We start from the raw sequence: 25,431 nt of genomic DNA on the forward strand, positions 1-25,431 counted from the left end.
AGGCAGGAGTGACAGGCTCTTCTCGAATGTCACCCTTCCGTGAATGTTACCCTGGACCTCCACAGAGCGGTTACAATTTAAAAGCCCTTCCATTCTGCTCTGTGGAGAGGACCAGACAGCAAGATTACATGGTGTGTGACCTTTTCCGTTTACTTAGCCACTCTGAACCTAACCTCAACTTCATTATCTGTTAAAAAAAAGAAAAAAAGTTAATGATTCTGATTTAACCATGAGCGGTAGGGATTGTGAGCTGTGTGTAGCCTTGCTGACACTCTGCCTGTGAACCTGGTAGGTATTTAGCAGCATTAGTCCTCTACCCCCTGAGAAATCCCAGGAGGCTTCCTAGGGGCAGAGGGGTCGGCACTAGCTAGCTAGCGGGGTGGGGGAAAGGGTGGGGAAGGGGGAAGGTCTGGGAAGTGGGAGATGAGGCTAGATGGAGGGAGATGGACTTTGCCCCTCTGAGCAGCCTGGGCTGTCTGGGTGGGGTGTGAGGCTGTGAAGATGGGAAGTCAGAAGGGTCCTGAACCTGTCTTGCTGGCCCCCTGTGACACCTCTGCTTCCCCCAACTGTGCCTCCCTGAACTTGGGGAGGGGTGGGCATTACATTCAGTCAAGTTCAAGTGCTTCTGGCTTGCTTTTATGTGTGTATGTCAGTCCTGGGACTTAAACTCAGGTCCTTGTATTCTTTTTTTGTTTGGTTGGTTATGGGGCTTGAACTGGGCACTGGGTGCTGTCTCTGAACTGTTTTTGCTCAAGGCTAGCACTCTACCACTTTGAGCCACAGCACTACTTCCAGTTTTCTGGTGGTTCTTTGGAGATGAGAGTCTCATGGACTTTCCTGCCCCAGCTGCTTGGAACCTCGATCCTCAGGTTTTAGTCTCCTGAATAGACAGGATGACCGGCGTGAGCCGCCAGCACCCTGCTCAGGTCCTTATATTAGTATTATTTTTTCTCACAGCTGGTACATACCCCACTTCCATTGTTATTGTTGTTGTTGTTTAAACTGGCTAATTGAAAATAAGAGTCTCAGGGATTAGTCTGCCCACTCTGGCTTTGACTGGAGATCCTCAGATCTCAGCCTCTTTAGTGCCTGGATTACAGGTATGAGCCACACCTGGGCCTGGCCCTGTCTTGCTTTGGGACAAACCACTTGGAAGGTTGGAAGACATTTTTCTCGTTGGAAAGCAAAGTGGCTGTGCATGCTATCCGCCTGTCCGTGCAGCTGCTGTGGAGCCATTCCCGCGGCGCCTGTGCTGCAGAGGTGGGGGCCCCGGCTCCTGCCAGGCTGTCTGCATGCTTGTAGGTGCCATTGTCACCCTCATCTTGCAGATGAGGAAATGGAGGAACAGAGGTGAATGAACTTCCTGAGGTCACACAGCTAGTAAAGGAGAAGCCAGACTCAGTTTCAGACTGGTTTGTTTGTTTATTGATACTGGGTTGAATTCAGGGCTTCACTTTTGGTTGGCTGGTGTTTATCATGGGAAACATGTCTTCAGACTTGCTTTTTGATGATTATTTTGAGATGGAGTCATAAGTTTTCCTGCCTAGACTGGCTTCAAACCTTGGTCCTCCAGATCTCAGCCTCCTGAGTAGCTTCGATGAGAGGCGTGAGCTACCAGTGCCAGCTTTTTGCTTTGTTTTTAAGACAAAGTCTCAAAAAACGAGGCCTAGAACTCAAATGATCTTCCTGCCTCACTACTGGGGTTATTGCTTGTCCCACCATGCCCGGCCTGAGTGCACATCTTAATGCCTGGGTGTTCATGCTCACATCTTTCACTACAAATGGTCCAGAATGTTCCATGGAGTGGATGTGGCTGGATGATGCAGAGCATTTCTGCCGCCTTCTCTGCGGATGTTCACGTGGGCAGGTTTATTAGTTAATAAACACCTAGGCTACAGCTCTTGGGCGCCAGCACTGTTCTGAGACTTGCCAGTATCTCCAGCTTCAAAGGAGGCTCATGCTGTGGCTGTCCCCACACCGCGGCCGCCCCGCCCCGCCCGTCAGAGCAGTGCAGTCGGCTTTGTGGAGGCTGTGTGGGTTTTCAGCCATGAGGTCTGCTTTGAATCCAGACCATCTGGCTCCGGGGTCCGGGCTCAGAGCGGCGATGGGGCATGCTGGCCAGGCGGGGGCTGAAGGCGCCTTCTGTGTAAGATCAGAGAGAGCGGTGACTCACGCGCGCGCGCCCTGCCCGGGCCCCCACCCAGCCAGATTTGGCTCCCATTCTGACCCTCAAGAGAGCCAGGCTGCCCCAGGCCAGAAGACCACGAGTGTTGTGGCTTTGTTCAGAATGGCTCTTCAAAGAAGGCGGGCTGTTGATGCCAGAGAGAAAGGCAGAGCCCTAAGAAGGCAATGGCGCCTGATCCGAAAAACATAGATGCCGCCGAGTCCAGAACCACAGTGGGGGGCTTGCTTGCTTGTTAAATAAATGAAAAACTTAGACATGCTTCAGTCGGACTAAGAATAAAAAAACAGCACCGAATACAATAAAAATCAGTCAGATCATCCAGCAGAAAGGAAGGTTAGGAAAACTTCATGTCAGGGACTCCATGGAACATTCTGGACTCGTTCCAGGAGGACAGTAATGATGGAGAGCAGGGGCTGCTGGTTTGTTGTCTCCCTGGGCGGAGGCTGCAGGGAGGGATGAGGCTCACACAAGGGTTGATGGTGCCGGGCTCCGTGGCTCACAGCTCCTCCGGAGCCTGACACCAGCAGGCAGGCCACAGTCCTGGACCACAGCAGCATTTGGAAGAGTTTAAGCCAGGCACTGGTGGCTCACGCCTGTCATCCTAGCTACTCAGGAAGCTGAGATGTGAGGATGGTAGCTCCAAGCCAGCCCAAGACCAAGAGACCGTTATCTTCAGTTAACCAGCAAAAAGCAGGAAGTAGAGCTATGGCTCAAGTGGTAGAGCATCAGCTTTGAGTGAAAGAGCTAAGTGAGAGTGGAAGGCCCTGAGTTCAAATCCCACTAACTAGAAAAGGAAGAGAGAGGGAAAGAGAGAGAAGAAAGCAAGGAAGGAAGGAAGGAAGGAAAAAAGGGAGGAAAGAAGGAAAGAAAGAAAGGAAGAAAAAGTAAGTCTAGTGTGTGGGAGTTTGGGGAATGGGGAAGGCAGGGGGTTCAGCAATGCTGAGAGCCTTCAACCATATTGAGCCCATTTTCTGGAAGAGGAATGAGGCCGAGGCCTGGTCGTCTGAGAGACAGGAGCCGCAGGGGCGGTGGACCCCGGCTTGCTCAGCTCTGTGATCTTGGGCGCTGACTGATCACTGTAGGGTGTAGGCGTTGAGCACATTTGTCATCAAATGAAGATAGCGTCTCTCACGCCTGGCAGAGGTGGTAAACTGGCCTGGTGTGGGCCTGCCTGGGACATGGGGTATGGCCTGCCTACTGTGCCTGGTGCCATCTTTCCAGACCCATCTGCCATGGGGCTTGGACAGTGTGTTTGGATGGGACCAGACAGAGCCCAGCTCCTTCCCAACTCAGTAGTTGTTGGTCCTGGGTAGAGGAGCTGGCCTTTCCCAGCCTCAGTTTCTCCATCTTCCTCAGCAGTGTCCTAATGAATATGGCCTGTGGCCATTACCATGCTGGCCTTATGCACGGGGGCTCTTGCTGTCCTAACTGGTATCTGGTGACATTTTATCCAATCCATAGGCCCTTGTTTGTCAGATGACCTTCCAGGGCAATCCTACATCACAGGTGAACTTGAGGTTGAGGAGACTTGTTACCTGTCATCTGTGAGGTACTTGAGACAGACTTCTGATGTAGCCCTGGGCAGGAATGGAGGTTACTGACCACTGCATCAGATGGGTAGTTTGTTCTGTTCTCAGGTAAAGATTCTCCTGGGGGACGTTTTTCAGCTCAAGGCAAGCACTCTGCCACTTGAGCCACAGCACCACTTCCTGTTTTCTGGTGGTTTATTGGAAATAAGAGTCTCACAGACGTTCCTGACTGGTCTGGCTTTGAACCGAGGTCCTCAGATCTCAGCCTCCTGTATAGCTAGGATTACAAGTGTGAGCCACTGGTGCCTGGCTTCACTCCTTTTCTTTCTTTCTTTTCTTTTTTAAGTTTTGTTTGTTTGTTTGTTTGTTTATTTATTTATTTATTTATTGGGTCCGGTCGTGGGGCCTGAACTCTGGGCCTGGGCGCTGTCCCTCAGCTCTTCAGCTCAAGGCTAGCACCACTTCCAGCTTTTTTCTTTTTTCTTATGTGGTGCTGAGGAATTGAACCCAGGGCCTCATGCATGTAAAGCAAGCACTCTGCCACTGAGCCACCTTCCCAGCCCCCTGAGTAGATTTTGAGTACCTACCAAGCACCAGTGAGGAAAGTTCTAATTTCTATTTTCCAGATCCATCTCTCCATTTACAAAGTATAAGTGCCTATAGTGTGTCAGCCTCTGTTCTGGATATTGAGATCAAGGAAAGGCCTGGCCCGGCCATTAATACTGATGCAGGCACTGCATGAACTTGGGCTTTGGGCTCTGAGGGGTTGTTGATGGACCCTGGGGCCAGAGACTGCAGCCATGTGTGGTGTCTGGGATTCAGGTCCCAGCTTGGGCCTGCAGGAGGGCAGCCATAGTGCACTGGAAGTTTGAGTGAATCTGTTTGTTTTTCTGCCTTTACACACTCTTGCCTGTTGGTTCAAGGTGCCTGGTTGTGTCCTCAGCCAATTCAAGGAGTTGGCGGGCAGGGACCATTGAGTTGGATCAGGTCCTTGCTGGCTGTAGAGAGTCTGTCATTCAGCATCTCACTCCCTGGGGCTTTAGCCAAGGCTGAGTGCTGGGCACTGTCAGAAGCCTGCAGGGAGGAGAGTTCTGAGCAGAGGGCTTGGCAGAGTCCTTGAAGCCAGTGGAGGGTGCTGGATTACATATGCGAATGTAAATCAGGTGTATCTGGTGCAGATGCTTTTAGTCCCAGCTACTTTAAAGGTTGAGATAGGGGAGATAATACTTTGAAGCCATCCCAGGGGATGTGAGACCTCATCTCAACCCAGCTATGCAGGCATCTGAGATCAGGAGGATTATAGGTCCAGATCATCTCAGATAAAAAATGTCCGTGAGACTCCGTCTCAACCCAAAAACTGAGTAAAGTGGTACACAGTGGTTACCCCAGCTATGGTGGAATGAGGATTGTGATCCACACTGACTAGGATGAAAAGATTCTATCTCAAAAATAACCAGAGCATGGGGCTGGGAAGGTGGCTCAGTGGTAGAGCGCTTGCCTTACATGCATGAGGCCCTGGGTTTGATTCCTCAGCACCACATAAGCAAAAAGAAAAAAGCCGGAAGTGGCGCTGTGGCTCAAGTGGTAGAGTGCTAGCCTTGAGCTTAAGAGCTGAGGGACAGTGCCCAGGCCCAGAGGGCCTGTAATCCTAGCTATTCAGGAGGCTGAGATCTGAGGATCGAGGTTCAAAGCCAGCCAGGAAAGTCCGTGAGACTCTTATCTCAAATAAACCACTAGAAAACCAGAAGTGGCGCTGTGGCTTAAGTGGTAGAGCGCTAGCGTTAAGCTGAAGAGCTGAGGGACAGCGCCCAGGCCCAGAGTTCAGGCCCCACGACCGGACCCCCCTCCCCCCAAAAAAAAACCAGAGCAAAATTTTGGGTCAGGGGCATGGTTCAAGTGGTAGAGTACCTGATTTACAAGTGTGAGGCCCTGAGTTCAAATCCCAGGAAACAGCAAAAAAAGTGATGCAGTATGTGTGTGCATGCGCAGGTGTGTGCAAACAAGCATGGACATGAATATTGGGGCTTGAACTCAAGACCTTGTATTCTCTGTTAGCTTTTCCCACCCAAGGCTGGTAATCTACCACTTGAGCCATACTTCTGCTTCTAGTTTTCTTTTTTTTTCTGGGTTAATTGAAGATAAAGGTCTCTCAGATTTGTCTGACCAAGGTCGATCCTCAGATCTCAGTCTCCTGAGCAGCTAGGATTATAGGCATAAGCTACCCATACCTGGCTGATATACAAGTGTTTATAGCAGCTTTATTCGTTCTAGCCAAAACTATCTGTGAATGACTAAACAACTTCTGGTGTAAGGATTCTGTGAAATACTACTTAGCAATAAAAAGGAATGAATCATCACAACCAGCAACAATGTGATTCATCTCATAGTGATTATAGTGCAAGAAGCCAAATTCCCACCCCTGACATGTATATGAAAAAAGACGTGCTGTGTTCTCTATCCCATGTATGTTCGGAACTGTAGAAACGAAGACTAATCAACAGTGTCTGTGAGAAGGTAGCAGGTGCCTAGAATGGGGTAGAGTCAAGAGCACAGATTATGAAGAGGGCAGGGAGGTGGCGGAGTGATGGATAAGTTCATGATCTTGAGTGGGGCTTTTGCAGGTGAGACATACATGAGGAAATTGACTGCATTGTGCAGTTTAGATATGAGGTTTCCTTCCTTTTTTTTTTAAGTCCTGGAGCTTGGACTTGGCGTCTGAGCACTGTCCCTGAGCTCTCTGCTCAAGACTGCCACTCTACCACTTTGAGCCACAGCTCTACTTCCAGTGCTTAGGTGGTTAATTGGAGATAAAAGTCTCCTAGATTTTCCTACCTGAGCTGGCTTAGAACCATGATCCTCAGATCTCTGTCTCCTGAGTAGCTAGGATTATAGGTGTGAGCCAGGGGCACCCAGCGGGAAGTTTCTTACTTATCAAGGAAAGTACTGCCAACCCCGATCTCCAGCCATCCGCTTTAGGATGAGCTGGCCCTTCCTTTCTTCAGCACCTCCTGCTGTGGGTGCCAACCAGCTCAGTGGAATGGCTGGGCCCTGTCCCTGTGCTGTACACCCCCGCCTCAGCTCTCTCACTGAAATGGGCCATTGTCAGGGTCCACCTCCTGGAGCTTTTGACGGAGTGCTTGCTAAAGATGCCATCAATGGCACGAGCCCAGGGCCCCTAGAGACTCAAGAAGGGGACAGTTTCTTCCTGCCAGGGGATTAAACTGGAAAGGCTGCCCACAGCATGACTGCAAGCTGAACAGAAAAGGATCTGTTGAGGGGTCTGGATGCTTGGGGCTCACATCTGCAATCCTAGCTGAAGTTGAGATGTAGAGCATTGAAGTTTGAGGCTAACCTAGGTAGAAAAGCCCGCTAAGACTCCATCAACAGAATAACAGGCAAAAAGGTGGGCTGGAGGCATGGCTCAAGTGGTAGAGCACCTGCCTAGCAAGCAAGCCTAGCAGGTTTCATGGCCTGAGTTCAAAACCCAATAGTGATAAAAAAGAAAAAGAAAACCAAATTAGCGTGAAGGAGTGAGCAAGGGCAGCTGGCATGGGCAGGACTTCCCAGGAGGAACTAGCTGGCTTGCGGGGTTCAGTTAGGGTTGCAGGTTTCGATGGGAGCCTCAGCCCTGAGGTCGGTTCCTAAGGGGAGGAAGCCGCCATCGGCCTCCAGACCTGGGTATCTCAAATTGTGATTTTTCTTCGAGACTATGTATGAGTTCTCTAGGAAGTTTGAAGTATGAAAAAAAGCCAAACCCTATAAATAAGAAATGTAAACCGTACATTGGGGATGCTATGGTTTTCAATGGAAAGACATTTTTAGCCACCTGAAAGCTGAGGTTGGGTGTCCTGCAGGGCATCACAGTGTGTGTCTTCAAAGGGTCCATGGGTGTGGCTTTGTGTCAGTGGTCACTGTGATCGACAGTCCTGGGAGGTGGTGGCTGGTTTCCTTGGAGATGCCCAGGGGGCGGGGCCAGCCTGCCTGGCCGGTCTGGTGGGTTCAGGGGAAGATTCTTGCCTGAGGTTCTATCTGGGGAGATGGGCAGACCCGGCTTGGCACACAGCTGACTCCCGGGGCCAGTTAGACCAGGGGCAGGGTTGCTGGGGCGGGCTACAGGGAGGCTGTTGGTCAGAGAGGCTGGGTGGGGTGAGGAAGGCGAGGACAGGTTCAGTCACCAGAGGCTCGTCTGGCTCGTCCCACCTGGCCTGGCCAGGGTGCTGGGCACTGGGGCTCATGTAATGCCTGGACTTGGCTGCCTGGGGCTAGAGAGACGTCTCCTCCCTTCCAGGACCTGGGCGATTCTATCCACAGGTATGAGTAGGGGTGGGGTGGGCTGGGCTGCTTCCTCCTCCTTGGGACTCGCGCCCTCCGGAGTGAGGATGGAGCTGAAGGGCAGAGCGCACCCCCTGAGTGCCGGCTTCTCCAGCACATAAAGGATTATGAGGCAGGAAGGTGGGAGCAGAAGCCCAGTTTACTTGGAAGTGGGAGTATGGCACCAGGGAAGGGACGGATGGCCTCTTGGCTACTGGCGGGTTGGTGTGCCACACGAGGTCGCCTACCTGCTTTCCAGACGAGGAGGACAGAATGGGCTTCTCAGTGGGAGAGGGCCCAGGAATAAGCCTGATAGAGGTTCGTGGGGTCCCCTCTTGAAATCCCTGTGGTTGAGTCTCAGTCCCTCTGGCATCTGGGTGATCACTGTCCATCTCCTGCCAAATGAAGACCCACCTGTCCCTCCCAGGGTCAGCTCCAGGGTGGTCAGGAGCTTTGCTTTCATTGGGGCATGCTATCTTGGTCACCCAGGATTCAGGAAGAAGAGGGGCGCAGCCTCTCCCCATCTGACCAACCTTTCCCCTCCTCTCTCAGAACAGCCATCAAGTTCCCTGAGGGAGGGGGTGTGGGCCGGTGGGAGAGGAGGAAAGGTGGGGGGGGGGTCGCAGAGTTCCTGGAGGCTATGGGGCAGGGTGGCCACAGGGAGGCCCGTGACAGAGCTGGTGGTCACTGACATGCTGTCCTCCTGGGAAGCTACCAGCTGCCCTAGGTGACTCTGAGGACTGTGGGGAATCAGCTGAGCACTCAGGTCCATTCATTAAACAGCAGCTACCAGGCATTGCTCCCCGGGTGCTGGGAGGTGGCTGTGGGGAGGGGAGGGTGGAGGTGGGGAGGGGAGGGTGGAGGTGTGCAGAGCCCAGGGACACTGTCTTTCTCTACCACGAGGGAGAAAGCCTGCTGGATGGTTCTGGAGAAGTGGAGGGAAGAATGGTGAGGTTGGTTTGGACACCAAGTCAGTTTTGATGGCTTTCAGATTGTGAATCTTGGCCCATGTTGCCCCAGACCTGGTAACTCCTGTTCTCCACTGGCCCTGGAACTTGGCAAATCACATCCAGACCTCCCAGCTGGAGCCGGTGCTGTGTTCCAGGCCCCTCCATCGCAGCCTGGCTCCCCCAGCCCACGTGGCGGGGAAGCTAGTTAGGTGAGATCTCAGGCCCTACAGGCCCATATTTTAGACACTGGGCCAGGGCCTGGTGACAGCTTCCACAAACCTTCCAGGTAGTTCTAGGAGCTCTAGGGCTGGAACACTGGCCTCGCCCATTGTTGTCCAGTGTGTATGTGGCCACAATTCTTGGAAATACGTTTGACATTTATAGATATGCAACCCATCTATAAACCAAGCAATAGCCTTATACCCAGCATTTGTGTGTTTATTTAGTGCCAGTACTAGGGCTTGAACTCAGAGCTTTGAGCTCTTGCTTAGTTTTTTTTCCAGGCTAGTCTCTACCACTTGAGCCATGCCTCCACTTTAAGCTTCTGGTGTGTTTATTGGAGATAAGAGTCTTTCCATTGTATGTTCTGCTGGTTTCAAATCTGGATCTTCAGATCTTAGCCTCCTGATAGCTAGGATTACAGGCATGTACATGTTATGTGAAAATCTGCTGGATGACCAGGAAAAAGTGTGTATGTGTTTAATCCAAATGCCAGTGGCTCACGTTTGTAATCTTATCTACTCAGGAGGCTGAGATCCAGAAGATTTTAGTTTGAAGCCATTCTGGGCAGAAAAGCTCTAAAGATGCTATTTCCAATTAAACGGGGTGGGGAAGGGAGGGAGGGACGCAGGGAGAAGATTTTCCATTGAATAAGCTGGCCCAGCAAACACGAGGACCTGAGATCAAAGTGGTCCATGGATAGTTGATCTAGAGATGTGTAATGCAGATACAGAGAGCCACTATGTAGCTGTGGACACAGGGGCTGGGTGTACCCCAAAGCCTGTGTCGGCTCCATGCAGCCCTTTAACCCATCCAGGTCTCTGTGTGTTTACCCCTAGGGTGGCAGGTAACCCAGTGATTGTTGCTACCTCCAAACCCAGCTGCCTTGGAGGGCTGTTGTAAGATTGAGGTGTGGGCACCGGGTCCCATGCCAGGCTGTGCTGGGCAGGGCCCCTCAGCCTCCTCTGACACTTGGCTCTCAGAGTCACTTCTGTGGATGCCACAGGAGAGGGGACATCCTGTTGGTGCTTTGGGCAGTGACTTCAGCATTGTGTGTGTGTGTGGGGGGACGAGACATGTTCCCACAATGCACTTGGAATAAGCTCTGGGATTAACACCAGCTGCACTTAGTTCCTGAAATTCCATCCACATTTAGGAGGCCTGGTAGGAAGAGGGGGGAAGGGTGGAGCCTCGGGTGATCAGACTGGTCTGAGTCACAGAGGCAGGGTGAATCATGGCCCTGGGGGAGGCCCCCGCCAGGACACTGGCTCCGCTTGTGGTGTGTGGCCCCTGTCAGCCAGGGTGACCCAGGAGAATCCTCAGGGACTACCTGCTCTGACCTCAGAGGTGGGCTTTGCCTGAGTCGTGATTCCCACACCTTCCGGACAGAGTCAGTGGGCAGGCGGGCTGGCACAGCACCGGGTGATTGGGCACAGCTAGGGGCTCAGTGTGTGGTCTTCAGTTCCGGAGTCTTGAGCCAGTGCCTGGCTTTATGTCTTGGAGTCAATTTTCTAGACCCTGGGTGTTTCTGAAGGTGACCCGCAGCGGGTGGGCTGCTCTGGCCTTCCTACCCTGCACTTGGTATATTTTTTCAGGTCTAGGTGGGGGTGGACAAACGAGGGCTCTGTGAGGTCCAAGAGCAAAGGCTTTGTACTTGCATCATCCTGGGTTCAAGTCCTGCCTGTGCCACTTAGCGTCCTTATAGCCTGAGCAGCAATTTTTTATTTTTTTTTGTTGGTCCTGGGGCTTGAACTCCTGGCCTGGGCGCTGTCCCTCAGCTCTTCAGTCAAGGCGAGCGCTCTACCACAGCGCCACTTCCTGTTTTCTGGTGGTTTATTGGAAATGAGTCTCACAGACGTTCCTGCCTGGTCTGGCTTTGAACCGTGATCCTCAGATCTCAGCCTCCTGTGTAGCTAGGATGACAGGTGTGAGCCACCGGCGCCCAGCCATCTCAGCTTCCTCCATTCCCCCTGACTTTTCCCGTGGCTCTGTTTCTTCTTCCAAGCGATGACTCAGGCCTGGATCTTTCCCTCCCAGTACATCTCCAGGAGGCTGCAGAGGTGAGCCCACAGGTGGTCTCAGCGTCTCAGCCAATGGCTTTTCATCCAAGTTTTACCTTCTCACCAGCCGACTCTAGTCTGCTCCACTGCTGGCCTTGAACTGTCATTCTCAGATCTCAGCCTCCTGAGCAGCTAGGATTGCAGGCATTGGCTCCACTTGGCTTTCCTGCCATTCAGAAAAACAAGCACTTTTCTTGATGCTCTTCTGGTAACCACTGGAACTCTGAGCCCTGAGAACTGTCTGCTCTGAATAAGAAAGGGTCAGTGTCCTCTGGGCCTCCCCTGCTCTTCCAGGCTGGGCTGCTCAGACTGGCCCAGAGCATACCGCCCGCTGCCACCACCGCCCCGCCCCAGAGCGGCCTGCGCTCAGCTTATTTTTATCCCTGCCCGCAGTTTTTTTTTCTTGCTATGTTTGGAAATTCCTAGACATTCATAATTCCTTGCTTTCTCTTGCCTTCTTTCACTCCTTCCTTCCTTCCTTCCTTCCTTCCTTCCTCCCTCCCTCCCTTCCTTCCTCCCTCCCTCCCTCCCTCCCTCCCTCCCTCCCTCCCTCCCTCCCTTCCTTCCTTCCTTCCCTCCTTCCTTTCTCTCTTTCTTCCTTCTTTCCTTTTTATTTTCATTTTTTTAGAAATGCCTAAAAAATTTAGAGTTTCTGTTTCATCTTCTTTTTTCTCTTTTTTTCTCCCTTCCTGCCTTCCTTCGTTTCTTTCTTCCTTTTCCTTCCCCCTTCCCTTCCCTTTCCTTCCTTCCTCTCTCCCCTTCTCTCTCTTCTTTTCTGTTCTATCTGTTCTTTCTTTCTTTTTTATTTCTCTCTCTCCCTCTCATTTCTTTTCCTTTCCTCTCTGTCTTTCTGACTCTGTCTGTCTGTCTGTCTCTTTTCCTTGCTGGTACCAGGGTTTGAACTCAGGCCATGTGCTTACTTGGCTTGTTGTCTCTCTCTGATGCTCTCTGTCTGTCTGTCTGTCTTTCTCTTTTTCTTGCTGGTACCGGTTTGAACTCAGGGCCATGTGCTTACTTGGCTTGCCTTCTCCTTGTTGGCACTCTTGACAGTACCTCCAGCCCTGGATTTTGCTGGTTAATTGGAGATGAGAGTATCACAGACTTCGCTGCCTAGGCTGGCCTCAAACTGTGATTCTCTAGTTCTTAGTCTCCTGAGTAGGGTTACCTGCATAAACCAGCAGCACCTGGCTATTTTCTTTCTTTATAGGTACAACAAAATCATTATTATAATAGTAAATACTTAAATATAACAGAAGGTAAATAACATAATATAGCCACAAATCTTTCTACATGAATGTGGATTGAGTATATGACATATTCTTTGTTATAAAACATACTGAACTAGAATCTTAACCCGTTAGAAAACTATTGAAAGGAAGCCTAAATTAAGATGTTATATATATATATATATATATATATATATATATATATAAATATATATATATAATGAGATTTTTAAAAGATAGTACAACATAGTTGGTTTACTTAAAGTAAATGGAATCCACTGATTCTTCAATGGCATTTCTTTAAAATTTACTTACTTAATGAATAATAATTATTCCAGATGAGGAGATCTACTCAGAGAGGTTTTGTGACACAGCTAACCTCAAGGCCTGCCTTGCTTGTCACAAGCATATGCCTGTGGCATTGGTGGCAGCTTTGGTACCCTGCCAAGGCCTTGGGCTGAGTGGGACAGGAGTTGACAAACTATAATTTGGCTGTAAGCCAAACCCAGTTTGAGGTCCGTCCATCTGCATCTGACAGACTTAAATCATGGAGTCCCAACATGGAAGAAGGCTTGTTCCATAGAGATTTACAGTATTTACTGTCTTGTCCTTTAAAACATCAGCTTCGCTGGGGGCTGGGGGCTCACGCCTGTCATCCTAGCTTACTCAAGAGGCTGAGATCTGAGGATTATGGTTCAAAGCCAGCCTGGGCAGGAAAGTCCATGAGACTCTTATCTCCAATTAGCCAGCAGAAAACCAGAGTGGCATTGTAGCTCAAAGTGATAGAGCACTAACCTTGAGCAAAAGAGCTCAGGGACAATGCCCAAGCCTTGAGTGTAAAGCCCTATAACCACAAAACCACTGCTACCACCACCACCAAAACCAAAATGTCAACCTCCTGCCCATAAAGAATATTCCATGGGGGGCTGGGAAGGTGGTAGAGTGCTTGTCTTGCATGCATGAGGCCCTGGGTTCGATTCCTCACCACCACATAAGCAGAAAAAGCTAGAAGTGGTGCTGTGGCTCAAGTGGTAGAGCGCTAGCCTTGAGCTGAAGAGCTCAGGGACAGTGCCCAGGCCCAGAGTTCAGGCTTCACGACTGACCAAAAAAAAAAAAAAAAAGAATGTCCCTTGGATCCTTCTCCCGTGGGCCTTGGGTGGTTTAGGGGTTGACAGGTGGTGATGTAGAAACTGTGCCCCAAGCTGACTAAAGCCAGGGTAGGGGCAGTGGACAAGAGGGAGGGAGCCCGGATGTCAACCAGCCTGCCAGGCAGAGGCAGAGGCTGATCACTGGGCTTGGCTTAGGGCTGGGCCTGACCCCATGGGGGCCCTGAGAACATGGCGCCTACTCAACCACAATGTCCAGGCCCCTGGCAGACTCTCTCAGTCCATTCCCTGTTACTACACTTACTCTAACAGAACAGGCCTGAGAGAGGCTGATGTATAAGGAATAGAGGTTTACTGGGCTCTGGGCAGACCCAGATGGAGTACATCCAGCTTTAACAACCCCATCTCTAGCTAGCCCAGCCACAGAGGAGCAGGGCTAACTCCCCCTGAGAATTAGAGTCCTACAAAGGCAGTGCTAATGCCTTCTGCTGACCTAATTAGTTCTTAAAGAGCCAGCCCCTGGCAGCATCCTCACGCTGGGGATGAAATCTCACATGGGTTTCCTTGGGGGACTGGCAGACCACAGCCCTGGCATGCAGATGGGGAAACCGAGGCAGAAGGGGTGGGGCGTTTGCTCCAGCTCCGCCCTATGTGGGCTTTTAGGAAGTCCTTGTTGGACTGTAAGGACAGTCTACCCAGTTCTGGGGGCCATCCGTCCACCATGTATATTGAGGAAGGGCAGGATGACGTGCGGTAGTGAACCCGCACAGAGAAGTGTGGGGACAGCCTGGGTGCTGGGGCTCCAGATGGGCTGGCGGTGCTGTGGGGGAGGGAACCCTGGGGTGATGGAGGGGGAGCAGGGGGGGGACTGTGGGAGCCCAGGCTGGAGGGGCTGTGGGGGAGGAAACCCCGGGATGATGGAGGGGGTGGGGGGGAACTGTGGGAGCCCAGGCTGGAGGGGCTGTGTATCAGCAGCTTCCCTGGCCACTGGGTATGGGAAGAGGGCCGGGAGCTTGTCCAGATTCCCCGAGGGATGCTTTGCTCTCTGAAGTCAGGCTGGCCGCGCTCCTGCCAGGGGCTCCTGGCTCTGCCACACTCACCTGGCAAACACCTGGGCCCTGGGCCTCCACCCCCAAGCCCCCATCTCCAACCCTGGCTTCTACGAGGGTGGATAGCTTTCACAGGACCCTGGGGAGAATGCCTTCCTGATCTCTGGCCAGGTGTTGATGGCCTTTTGTGCATGTCCTTCCTCCTTCCTTCACTCATCCCTTCCTCCCTCCCTCCGTTCCCTGCGTCCCTCTCCTTCCTTCCTTCCCTCCCCCCTTTCCTTTCCTTTCCTTCACCTTCTCTTGCACTCCCTTCCCTCCTTCCCCTCCATCCTTCCCTTCCTTCCAGGGCTTGAACTCAGGGTCTGAGCTCTGTTCTTTAACCTTTAAGCCACAGCTTCACCTCAGCTTGTTAGGTAAAGAGTCTCAAGAACTTTTCTTCCTAGACTGGCTTTGCACTGCAATCCTCAGATCTCAGTCTTCTGAGTAACTAGGATTACAGGTATGAGCCACTGGTGCCTGGCTACTTCCAGTTGTGTGTGTGTGTTTTCCAGTCGTGAGGTCTGAACTCGGGGCCTGGGCGCTGTCCCTCAGCTCTTCAGCTCAAGGCTAGTGCTCTACCACTTGAGCCACAGCTGGCTTTTTCTGTGTATGTGGTGCTGAGGAATCAAAATCAGGGCCTCGTGCATGCAAGGCAAGCACTCTACCACTGAGCCACCTTCCCAGCCCCTACTTCCAGTTTTTTGACAGTTAATTGGAAACAAGAGTCTTGCAGACCTTTCTGCCTGGGCTGGTAGTCATCAGCTCTCAACCTCCTGAGTGGCTAGGATTACAGGGGTAAGCCCAGCCCCTGGCTTGAACCTTTCTTCTGAGAAGGGATTCACAGCACAGGTTAAATGTGCCCTCCCGTCCCCCAGCTTGGGGCTCATCTGCCATCTAGCTTCTTCAAGGCCACTTAGGGGCGGGGCTGCTGACTGTGGCCTAGGTGGACTGTGCTAAATTCCTGGGTGCTGCACTGAATTGAAGCAAAGTGGTTTGACAGCTCTGGCAAAGACACCAGATCTGAGCTTTGCCTGCAGCCCCAGTGTGAGTCCAGCGTGTTTAGCGTGAATCCAGTGTGACCTTGTTGTGAGTACAGTGTGAGCTCAGTGTGAGTCCAGCATGAGCTTGATATGAGTCCAGTGTGAGCTCCAACGTGAGCTCAGTGTGAGCTGGCCCGGCCACCCCTGTGCTTCATAGTGTAACGCCAGGTTCTCAGCCCATCGGGCCCTAGGTCCACAGTGGGCATGGCCAGAGAGAGGGTTCCAGCAAGCTCCCCGCTGCCTCCATGACCTCTCCCCTCTCCCTGCTGCCCTGTCACTTGGCATGCCGGGGATGCCTTTGGTCTCTTCATTCCTTCTCTGTAACAATACACCAGAACCTTTGGAAGCCAGACAAGACAACAGTTGAGAGACACAAAGGACCAATGGTAACGCTCGCCTGAACTTTCCAACCTGCTTTTCAAAAGAGGCATTCAGAATCCAAACAGCTCTGAAACAAACAGGGTGGGCCCTGGAAAATGGGTGTGGACCCTAGCATATGTCCAGTGTGTCCACTCTCCGGTGGACTCTTTGGCCTCTCTCCAGTTCTCCTTGTCTTTGAAGAAGACAAGAAACAAAGAACAAATACAGGTGAGGATAGAGATGGGGAAAGATGCTCCCAAGCTGTTGACGGAGATGTAAATGAGTGCAGCCACTATGGAAATGGATGCAGAGCTCTTCAACTTACTCAATAGATCTTGCTCTGACCCCACCATGCCACAAGGGGCGCATATCCAGAGGAGTCTGCAGGTGGACTCCAGACCTAAAAGCTATACATATAGACATGTATCTGTATATAGTTATCCACATAAAACATAACTCCGATTGTGGGACTATTTGATGGGAAGAAGAGAGCAATAGAAGGGGCACCACTTGATTAAAGTAAATGTGTGTGTGTATGTGTGTGTGTGTGTGTGTGTGATATACCCTTTGTACAATTGTAAAATGGATGACAAGAATGTAAAGCAGGATTTGTAGGGGGGCTGGTACCAGCAGGAGGGAGAGAAGGTGAACAGAGAGGGTGGAAGAAGCAAACATAGGCAAAGAATGCTGTGTTTCATGCATTATGGAAATAGAAGAATGGAACCTGCCAAAATTGCTTTAATAAAAGGGGGGGGTTGACTTTGATCAGAATGCATTGTATGTGTATGTGAAAATACCACAATGAAAACCCCTTGTATAAATAATAGGTACTAATAAAAAAATGACAGCCATGTGCTGGTGGCTCACGCCTATGATCCTAGCCACTCAGGAGACTGAAATCTAAGGATTGTGGTTCAAAGACAGCCTGGGCAGGGAAGTCTTTGAGTCTCTTATTTCCAACTAACTACCCCCTCTCCACCAAAAGCAAGAAATGGAGCTATACAAAGTGGCAGAGCATTAGCCTTGAGTGTAAAAGCTCCGGGACAGTGCTCAGGCCCTAAATTCAAGCCATAGTATCCCCCCCCCCCCCCCCGGCCAAAATAAAACAACACAAAAACAAAAGAATTCTCCTTTAAAGTTCATCCAACCAGGACTGCTGGGCAGGGCCCAGATTCCCAGCCAGAGCTTAATTGAGCAACCAAGCAAAGGCTGAGAAAAGACAACTAGCAACTTAACCCATGTTCAAAAAATACTTTATTATTATTATTATTATTATTATTATTATTATTATTATTATTATTATTTTGTTGGTTGTGGGGCTTGAACTTTGGGCCTGGGCACTATCCCTGTGCTCTTTGGCTCAAGGCGAGTGCTCTACCACTTGGGCCACAGCGCCACTTCTGGTTTTCTAGTGGTTTATTGGACATACAAGTCTCATGGACTTTCCTGCCTGGGCTGGCTTTGAACCATGATCCTCAGATCTCAGCCTCCTGAATAGCTAGGATTACAGGCATGAGCCACTGGTGCCCGGCTTATTTTTTAACTGAATAGCAATAGCTGTCCCTTCTGGAGAATTCATAACTACCTAAGAGAAGAAGAATATTCACATGGACCTCTAATGGCGAGACTCCCCTACCTTTGCTGTGAGCTGTGTCTTTTTTTTTTTTTTTTTTGTCGGTCGTGGGGCTTGAACTCTGGGCCTGGGCGCTGTCCCTCAGCTCTTCAGCTCAAGGCGAGCGCTCTACCACTTGAGCTACAGCGCCACTTCCGGTTTTTTCTGGTGGTTTATTGGAGATAGGCGTCTCATGGTCTCTTCTGCCCGGGCTGGCTTTGAACCGCTATCCTCAGATCTCAGCCTCCTGAGTAGCTAGGATTACAGGCGTGAGCCACCAGCGCCCGGCTTGAGCTGTGTCTTTTGATGATGTTTTATTTTACTTTTATTAGGAGTAGAGTTGTGATTGCTGGATGTACAGATGGGTCTCACTTTTTAGGATTCTGTCCTCCATAGTCATCTTCACAAATTCATGTGAGGCTTACATTTTTGTTGGCTGCATAGTATTCTCAAAAACAAGCCATCAATGACAGAATCAATTCCCAGTATGGGGCATATATGTTGTTTTGTCAGTTTAAATAATGGCATGGGGAGCTTTGTTTTTCAGTGTGCTAGACCTTATGCCCATTCTGAGCTACCTTACTCAATGACACAGGGCTTACTTTGTGCACGGCATCCTGGGAGACTGGAAGATAAGCCAGACACAATCCTTTCTATGAATTACAGATATAAATAACGTTAATCCAGAGCAAGTGATAGCTGCTATTAGCGGACAGCTAGAACTGGAGGACAGAAGAGTTTTAGCCTAGAATTGGTGGGATTTTAAGCAAGTTGCACGAGAAAAGTCAGCCTTTGCTTCCACAGCCTAGGGTAAGGCTGACCTAGCAGTCCAGTGGGTGGGGTGGAGGGCTGGGGGGGGGGGGGATGACCTGTGTCAGGAGAGCAAGCATCACCCAAGACTGACCAATGGGCTGCCAGGAGGGCAGTGTGTGTGGGGTGGGTGAGAAGCACACTAGTCTGGCCAGCCCCCGCCTGTAAGTTTGGAGGAACTATGGGGTCCTGAGGGCTTAGCTGGGGGGGGGGTCGGTGTGTGTCTCTGCAGCCCACAGCAGGCTTACTCTCTGACCCCGCCACAGCAAGAGGTGCCACTGGGAGCTGCGGGAGGGAGTTGGTGGCCAGACGGGCTGTGGGCTGCCTGGGGCCTCTCTGCAGCTCTCTGCTTGACCGTGGGAGGCCCATCCTCACCCCCGCAGGTGCCATGACGCAGCAGCCCCAGGAGGGCTTCAGCAGGAGCATGGAGGACGCCCAGGAGTGGATGAAGGCCATCCAGGAGCGGCTGCAGATCAATGACAACACCCAGGGGCCCCGCGCGGCGCTGGAGGCCCGGCTGCGGGAGACAGAGGTAAGCGGAGGTCCCGAGGCCCTCTGGGGCCTGTGTCCCCTGCCCCGGCCTCCCCGGCCCCGGCCTCCCCGGCCCCGGCCTCCCTGGTCCTGGCGCTGCCCCTTCAGCCCCACGCTTTCCATCTGCTAAGGGAGAGACGCGGACTCCTCACCGTAGTTTTCAAACTCTGAAGGATGCACAGATGCCTGGAGATTTTGTTGAAGTGCACAACCTGATTGGGTGTGTTGGGGGCAGGGCCTGAGACTCTCCATTTCTAGCAAATTCCATTGGATGCTGTGCTTTGATGGTAAGGACTGGAGCCTGTCCTCTGAACCCCATAGTGGGGTGGATCCCCAGATCTGGATCCTGTGCCTTCTTCCCCTGCCCCCTCTCCCCCACCCCGCCCCAGCCTGGCCTGCCAGCATAGTGCCCCTGGTTGAAGGTGGACTGCCCAAGGCCAGAGGGTAAGAGGGGTGACCATAGAGCCGGAGACCTGAACTATCATTTCCTTGAGTGCTGGAGTGTGGGGTGACCTCAGAGTCCGTCCCTCTCGGGACCTCAGCTTTCCTGTGTGCTTGTGAAGCATTGGCTTTACATCCAGTAAGAAACTCCATGATTCTGACTCAACGCCTAACACTAGGAGCTGGTGTGTGGGTGTGCATGCATGCGCACACAAGCACGCACACATGTGCCCACATGCACAGTACTGGGCTGCTCACTCTGCTTGGCTTTTTTACTCAAGGCTGGTACTCTACCACTTGAGCCACACTACTTCCAGGTTTTTGCTGGTTAATTAGAGAGAAGAGTCTCAGGGGCTTTTCTGCTTCAGCTGGCTTCAAACCATGCTCTTCAGATCTCAGGCTCCTGAGTAGCTAGGATTATAGGTGTAAGCCACTGGCAACCAGTTTCAATATGATGTGTGTGTGTGCACACGCATGTGTGCATGTGTGCATGCATGTGCCTGTTCTGGGACTTGAACTCAGGGCCCGGGCGCTGTGCTTGAACTTTTTTTGCTCAAAGCTAGGGCTCTAGCCTTGAGCATACCTCTACTTCTGGCTTTTTTGGTGGCCAATTAAAGCTAAGAGTCTCAGATCCTCAGATCTCAGCTTCCCGAATAGCTGGGATTATGCATGTGAGCCACCAGCGCCCGGCTCCAACATGACTTGAAAAAAAATTACGAGGTGAGGTTGACACAGTGGGGGTGTTCCTGCTGTCTCAGGGAAGGAAGAGGGGTGCGGGGTTGACTGATCTGCCTGGGGTCACAGCTGTCGGGTTGCAGCATCTGACACGTCCGAAGCCCTCCTACCCTATCTGCAGAGAAAGGTCAGACAGAGACAACCAGGCCCCGGCGTCAGCGTGAGGAATGTGACCGCCGGCAGCTGAGCTGGAGAGGCAGGCACACGAGTGCTCAGTGGGTACAAAGCGCGTAAGTGAGAGGTCACTGTGGGTTGTTAGTGACAGCCAGAGGCACAGTGTCAGCCAGGGTGTGCTCCCCGCCGCCTCCTGACATCTGATCCCCAGACACCAGAACCACGACCTCCGTCTTCCACTGACCTAGAGTTCTCAAGCCATAAAGGTCATGCAGGGCGAGGGAGTGGCGCTGGAGTTGTTTAGTTGTGTTTGACTGCAGACACTGAGCAACTGAGCTGCTGGCCAGGAGTGGGAAAGCAGACGGGAGCAAAAAATAACAGCACTCGATAATTCTAGCTACTCAGGAGGCTGAGATCCGAGGGCCAGGGTTCGAGTCCAGCAGGGGCAGGGGAGTTTGTGAGACTCTTATCTCCAAGTAATCACTAGAAAACCAGCAGTGGCGCTGTGGGTCAACGTGGTAGAGCGCTAGCTTTGAGCAGAAAAGCTAAGGGACATTGCCTGGGCCCTAGTTCAAGCCCCAGGACCAGCACTAAAAAATAAAATAAGAGCTAATGGCAGCTAGAGAGCCCCACCTGCCCCAGGTCGAGTGGACAGCTTGGTCCTCCACAGAGCCTGGCCCAGGTGAGATGAGAGATGCCAGGTGCGTGTTAGGGGACATGTTCACGAGAGAAGGGAGCGGGAGCCATAGGAGAGGCAGGGCCCTAGGCCAGGTGCCTCCTGGAGGCTCAGGGAATTGGGTGAGGCTCTGAGGTCCCCTGAGCTAGCCATCCACCACAGGCCCCCAAAGCCTCCCAGGATCTGTCCCCGGGGGAACAGCTTTGCACAAATCCACTCATAGAGTTGAGTCCACTAATGCACTTTCTTCATTTAATTTTCATCTAATCTAATTATCTTTTTTTTTTTTTTTTTTGTCATTTGTGGGGCTTGAACTCTGGGCACTGTTTCTGAGCTCTTCAGCACAAGTCAAGTGCTCTACCACTTGAGCCACAGCGCCACTTTGGGTTTTCTAGTGGTTCATTGGAGGAACCATGATCCTCAGGGCTCAGCCTTCTAAGTAGCTAGGATGACAGGCGTGAGCCACGGGCGCCTGGCTTAATTTAATTATCTTTGAGTAGTTGTGTAAAGGGGTTTCAATTCAGCAAGTCTGCTTAGTACAGTGCACCTGGACGCGAGTGCTGCTCCCTCCCTGGTGTCTCCCACCACCCATCCCCTCAAGCCTCCTGGTGCACATGTGCACGTTGAGTATTCTGACTGTTTGCCCACCCTTCCTCTCTCCATTCGCCGAGGGGTAGGTAGTATTAATCCCGCGGTGACATGAATGAGAAGTGCATGGAAGACGGCTGATCTGGCAGGGAGGAGGGCTATGTTCTCAGGGCAGGCCGGGCTGCGTGGGGCTGACCCCCAGGCCTCCATCTTCCCCTCCACAGGCTGCCCCCCTGGCCTGGAAGCGGGGCTGCAGGCTATGATCTGAGGGAATCCAGGTTCCCCCCCCCCTCCCCCAGAAGGCCTGGCCAGTCCTCCCCAGGCCATGTCTGCTTGGGTGTTGCCTAACCTCGGGAAACTGGCCTTCGTGTCCACACAGAAAATCTGCCGGCTAGAGCCCGAGGGCCGCGTGAAGGTGGACCTGGTGCTGCAGGCGGCCGAAGCCCTCCTGGCATGCTGCCTTGAGGACCAGAAGCCTGAGATCCTGGCCCAGCTGAGGGACATCAAGGCCCAGTGGGAGGAGACGGTCACCTATATGACTCACTGCCACAGGTAGGGCAGCCCGGGGAGCCGTGCCAGGCCTGTGTCCGCAGTGCCTGCCGGGTAACTGTGCCCAAGGGACCTCAGCCCAAGGGACAGCTCTCCAGTCCTAGGATCCCCAGGAACTGGAGCCCAGCCTGACTCTTTCTAATTACCATTGATGTTCATAAGATACGGTTCCAGCGTTCCAGCCATTGCGTCTGGCCAGCAAGTCCTAATAGGTCCAGCATCAAGGCAGGCTAGCTTTGGCACTTTAGCCAGGGTCTCTCTCTGCCAGGACCCAAGAGTCAGGGTGTGGGAGAGACAGAGACTCAGCCACACCCAGCGTCGATTCCTGCTCTGCTACTTGCTGTGCAGCCATGGGGAAGCTGCTTGATCTCTCTGAGCCTCAGTTGCTTCCTCTGGTCCAGGAGGGTAATCCAGTGCTCCCTGAAGGTCGTTAGAGGAATGGCAGCAGGGACCTTGCTGTGCGTGGTACGGGTGGTGCTGAGGAAGCTGGAGCAATGGCTTCCTCTCCATCATAAAGCAGGAGTGAGCCTGGACGGTCCTGCAGACCTTTCGCCTGAAATTGTAAACAGAATGGCTTGATGTTGGTTGAAGAGAAAGCCATGTCCATGTTGTACATGGGGAAACTGAGGCAAGGACGAGGCAGTTATCCTGCAAGTTTATGCTCCCCCCTCCATCTTCTGCCCCCAGCTGGCAGGCACGAACCAACCCACAGATACCATTGTGCTCTGTGCATTAGTAGGCATGGTTCTGGGGTAGTCTTCTGTAGGCAGCATGTGCAAAGGGCCTGGGGCTACTGAGTACAGAGTTCTAACACTAGGCAGAAGTGGTTGGAGGAATCTGTGCACCGGCTATGGGGATTCAGGGCTAGAATTTGGGTCCTGGTGGCTTGGGGCTGCCTGAGCTGCTGGATTATAGGGTGAGCTGAGGAGCAGCCTCACCTGAGGGCTTATATATAGGATGCAAGGGGTCTCATCCTGTAGAACTCAGGAAGGGTCTAGAACCCAGTGGCACTTGGCACAGAGAGAGCACCATCCTGCCCCTGTCACACAGCCCCTGGCACTGGAGTGGGTCAGCAGCGGGGCTGATTCCCTACGGCTTTGTCCCCGCGCCCACAGCCGCATCGAGTGGGTGTGGCTGCACTGGAGCGAGTACCTGCTGGCCCGAGATGAGTTCTACCACTGGTTCCAGAAGATGACGGTCACGCTGGAGCCCCCGGCGGAGCTGCAGCTGGGCCTGAAGGAGAAGCAGTGGCAGCTGAGCCACGCCCAGGTGCTGCTGCACAACGTGGACAACCAGGCCGTGCTGCTGGGCCGGCTGCTGGAGGAGGCGGCCTCGCTGTTCAACAGGATCGGGGACCCCAGCGTGGACGGAGAGGCCCAGAAGAGGATGAAGGCCGACTACGACGCCGTGAAGGCCAGAGCCCAGGTGAGGCCTGGAGGATGGGTCTGTACCCAGCTACCCGCTGCCTGCCTCACCCAACCCTCCGCCGTGTGCCCGCTCCAAACCACCGCCTGCTGTCCATCGTGACCCCATCCACTCAGCCCTTCACTACCTACATACCCACCACATTCGTCTACTTGTCATCTGTCTACCACCCATCCGTCCATCCACCCACCCATCCATCTACCTATCCATCCATGCAACCATGTATCCATGCATCTATCCATCTATCCATCTACCTATCCATCCATCCATCCATGCATCCATCCCTGTTACACATCTACCTACCTACATCCATGCATCCATCCACTCACCCATCCACCCACCCATCCATCTATCCATCTACTTATCCATGCATCTACCCATTCATCCATCTACTTACCTATCTGTCCATGCATCCATTCATCCATCTATCTATACATATCACACATCTACCTACCTACCATCCATCCACCCACCCACCCACCCATCTACCTACCTATCCATCCACGCATCCATTCATCATCCATCTATACCTGTCACACATCTACCTACCTACCATCCATCCATCCATCCATCTACCCATACATCCATGCATGCATCCATCCGTACCTGTCACACATCTACCTACCTACCTACTTATCATCCATCCACCTACTTATCCCCCATTCACCACTCACCCACTTTATTGTCTACTATCCCTCTGTCCACTTACCCTTCTATCTACTGACTACCCGTAAATCCATTCATCTACCTGTCAATCATCCATCTATCCATCTACCCTCCCACCATCCATCTACCTGTCCACTCACTCTCCACCTCCCACCTACCCTCCCAGCCATCAGCCTGTCCAACACTCCCCTCACCCACTTGCCTACTCAGTCCTCTGTAGGAGAATCTATCCTTTCTACTCATCTGTTTTCTTATTCACCTACCTCCCCACTAAAACAAGCTATCTTTTACTTAGCTATTCAGCCACTTAACCACCTACCCGCCCATCCATTTACCTGCCCATCATCTTACCCACTTGTTTACCCACCCATCTGCTCATCCATTCTGTCTGTGTACTGCGTCACCCACCCACCTCTCACCATTTCCTGTCTAACCCATTTGTTTAACCCTACCTATTTGCTAACCGTCCACCCCACCTGTGCATCCACACAGCCTCCTACTGTTCACATGGAGGGTTGCTACGGGCTTAACACACTTCCTGCACATGTGCTGACTGCTCGCTCATGGACTGTGATGTCCATTTTCACCCAGCAGCTTCCCTCCCGAGCGCCTTCTGTCGCTCTCCCTGCCTCCTCCTCACTTCCCACGTCTTCCCCTTGGGCTCTCCTCTGGCCCCTCTAACCTGTCCTGCTCTGCCCTCACTTGGCCCTGCCCCAGCCCTCTGACAGCCTCTGTGTTCATACCTCACCTCATCCTGGCCTCGAGTCTGAAGCAGTTTGTTGAATTAGTAGATTCAATTATTGTTTTTGTAGAAACAGTATATGGTTGTTTCCTATGAGTACCTATCCTTTTGTTTTATTTATTTATTTATTTATCTATCTATCTTTGTCAGTCATGGGGCTTGAACTCTGGACCTGGGCGCTGTCCCTGAGCTATTCTGCTCGAGGCGACCACTCTACCACTTGAACCACAGTGCCATTTCGGCTTTTTTGTGTTTGTGGTACTGAGGAATTGAACTTGGGGCTTCATGCATGCTAGGCAAGCATTCTACCACTAGGCCACATCCCCAAACCTAACCTTTTGTTTTAAAGTAACGTCTTTGTGCCTTAATGTTTGCATTCTTCCTGGATCCGGACTGCATGCGCGCTCTTTATAAGCACACAGAGGCTTTAGAGCCTCTGCCAGCTGTGGAGGAGCTGGTGCTCCAGGG

General features: G+C 52.1%; 1 protein-coding gene across 1 annotated transcript in view; it reads left to right on the top strand.

Moving 5' to 3' along the window:
* Syne3 (spectrin repeat containing nuclear envelope family member 3) overlaps positions 1-25,431 on the top strand; it is a 77,207-nt gene that overhangs the window by 14,724 nt on the left and 37,052 nt on the right. The window contains exons 3-5 of the mRNA XM_069997641.1: positions 18,880-19,028; positions 21,961-22,133; positions 23,246-23,555. Coding sequence (XP_069853742.1) covers positions 18,885-19,028; positions 21,961-22,133; positions 23,246-23,555 — 627 coding nt within the window. The 5' untranslated portion in view covers positions 18,880-18,884. The remainder of the gene's footprint in view (positions 1-18,879; positions 19,029-21,960; positions 22,134-23,245; positions 23,556-25,431) is intronic.

The sequence above is a fragment of the Dipodomys merriami genome, unplaced genomic scaffold, assembly GCF_024711535.1.
Source record: "Dipodomys merriami isolate MVZ:Mamm:240054 unplaced genomic scaffold, mDipMer1.0.p SCAF_50, whole genome shotgun sequence".
In the NCBI taxonomy this organism is placed as follows: Eukaryota; Metazoa; Chordata; class Mammalia; order Rodentia; family Heteromyidae; genus Dipodomys; species Dipodomys merriami.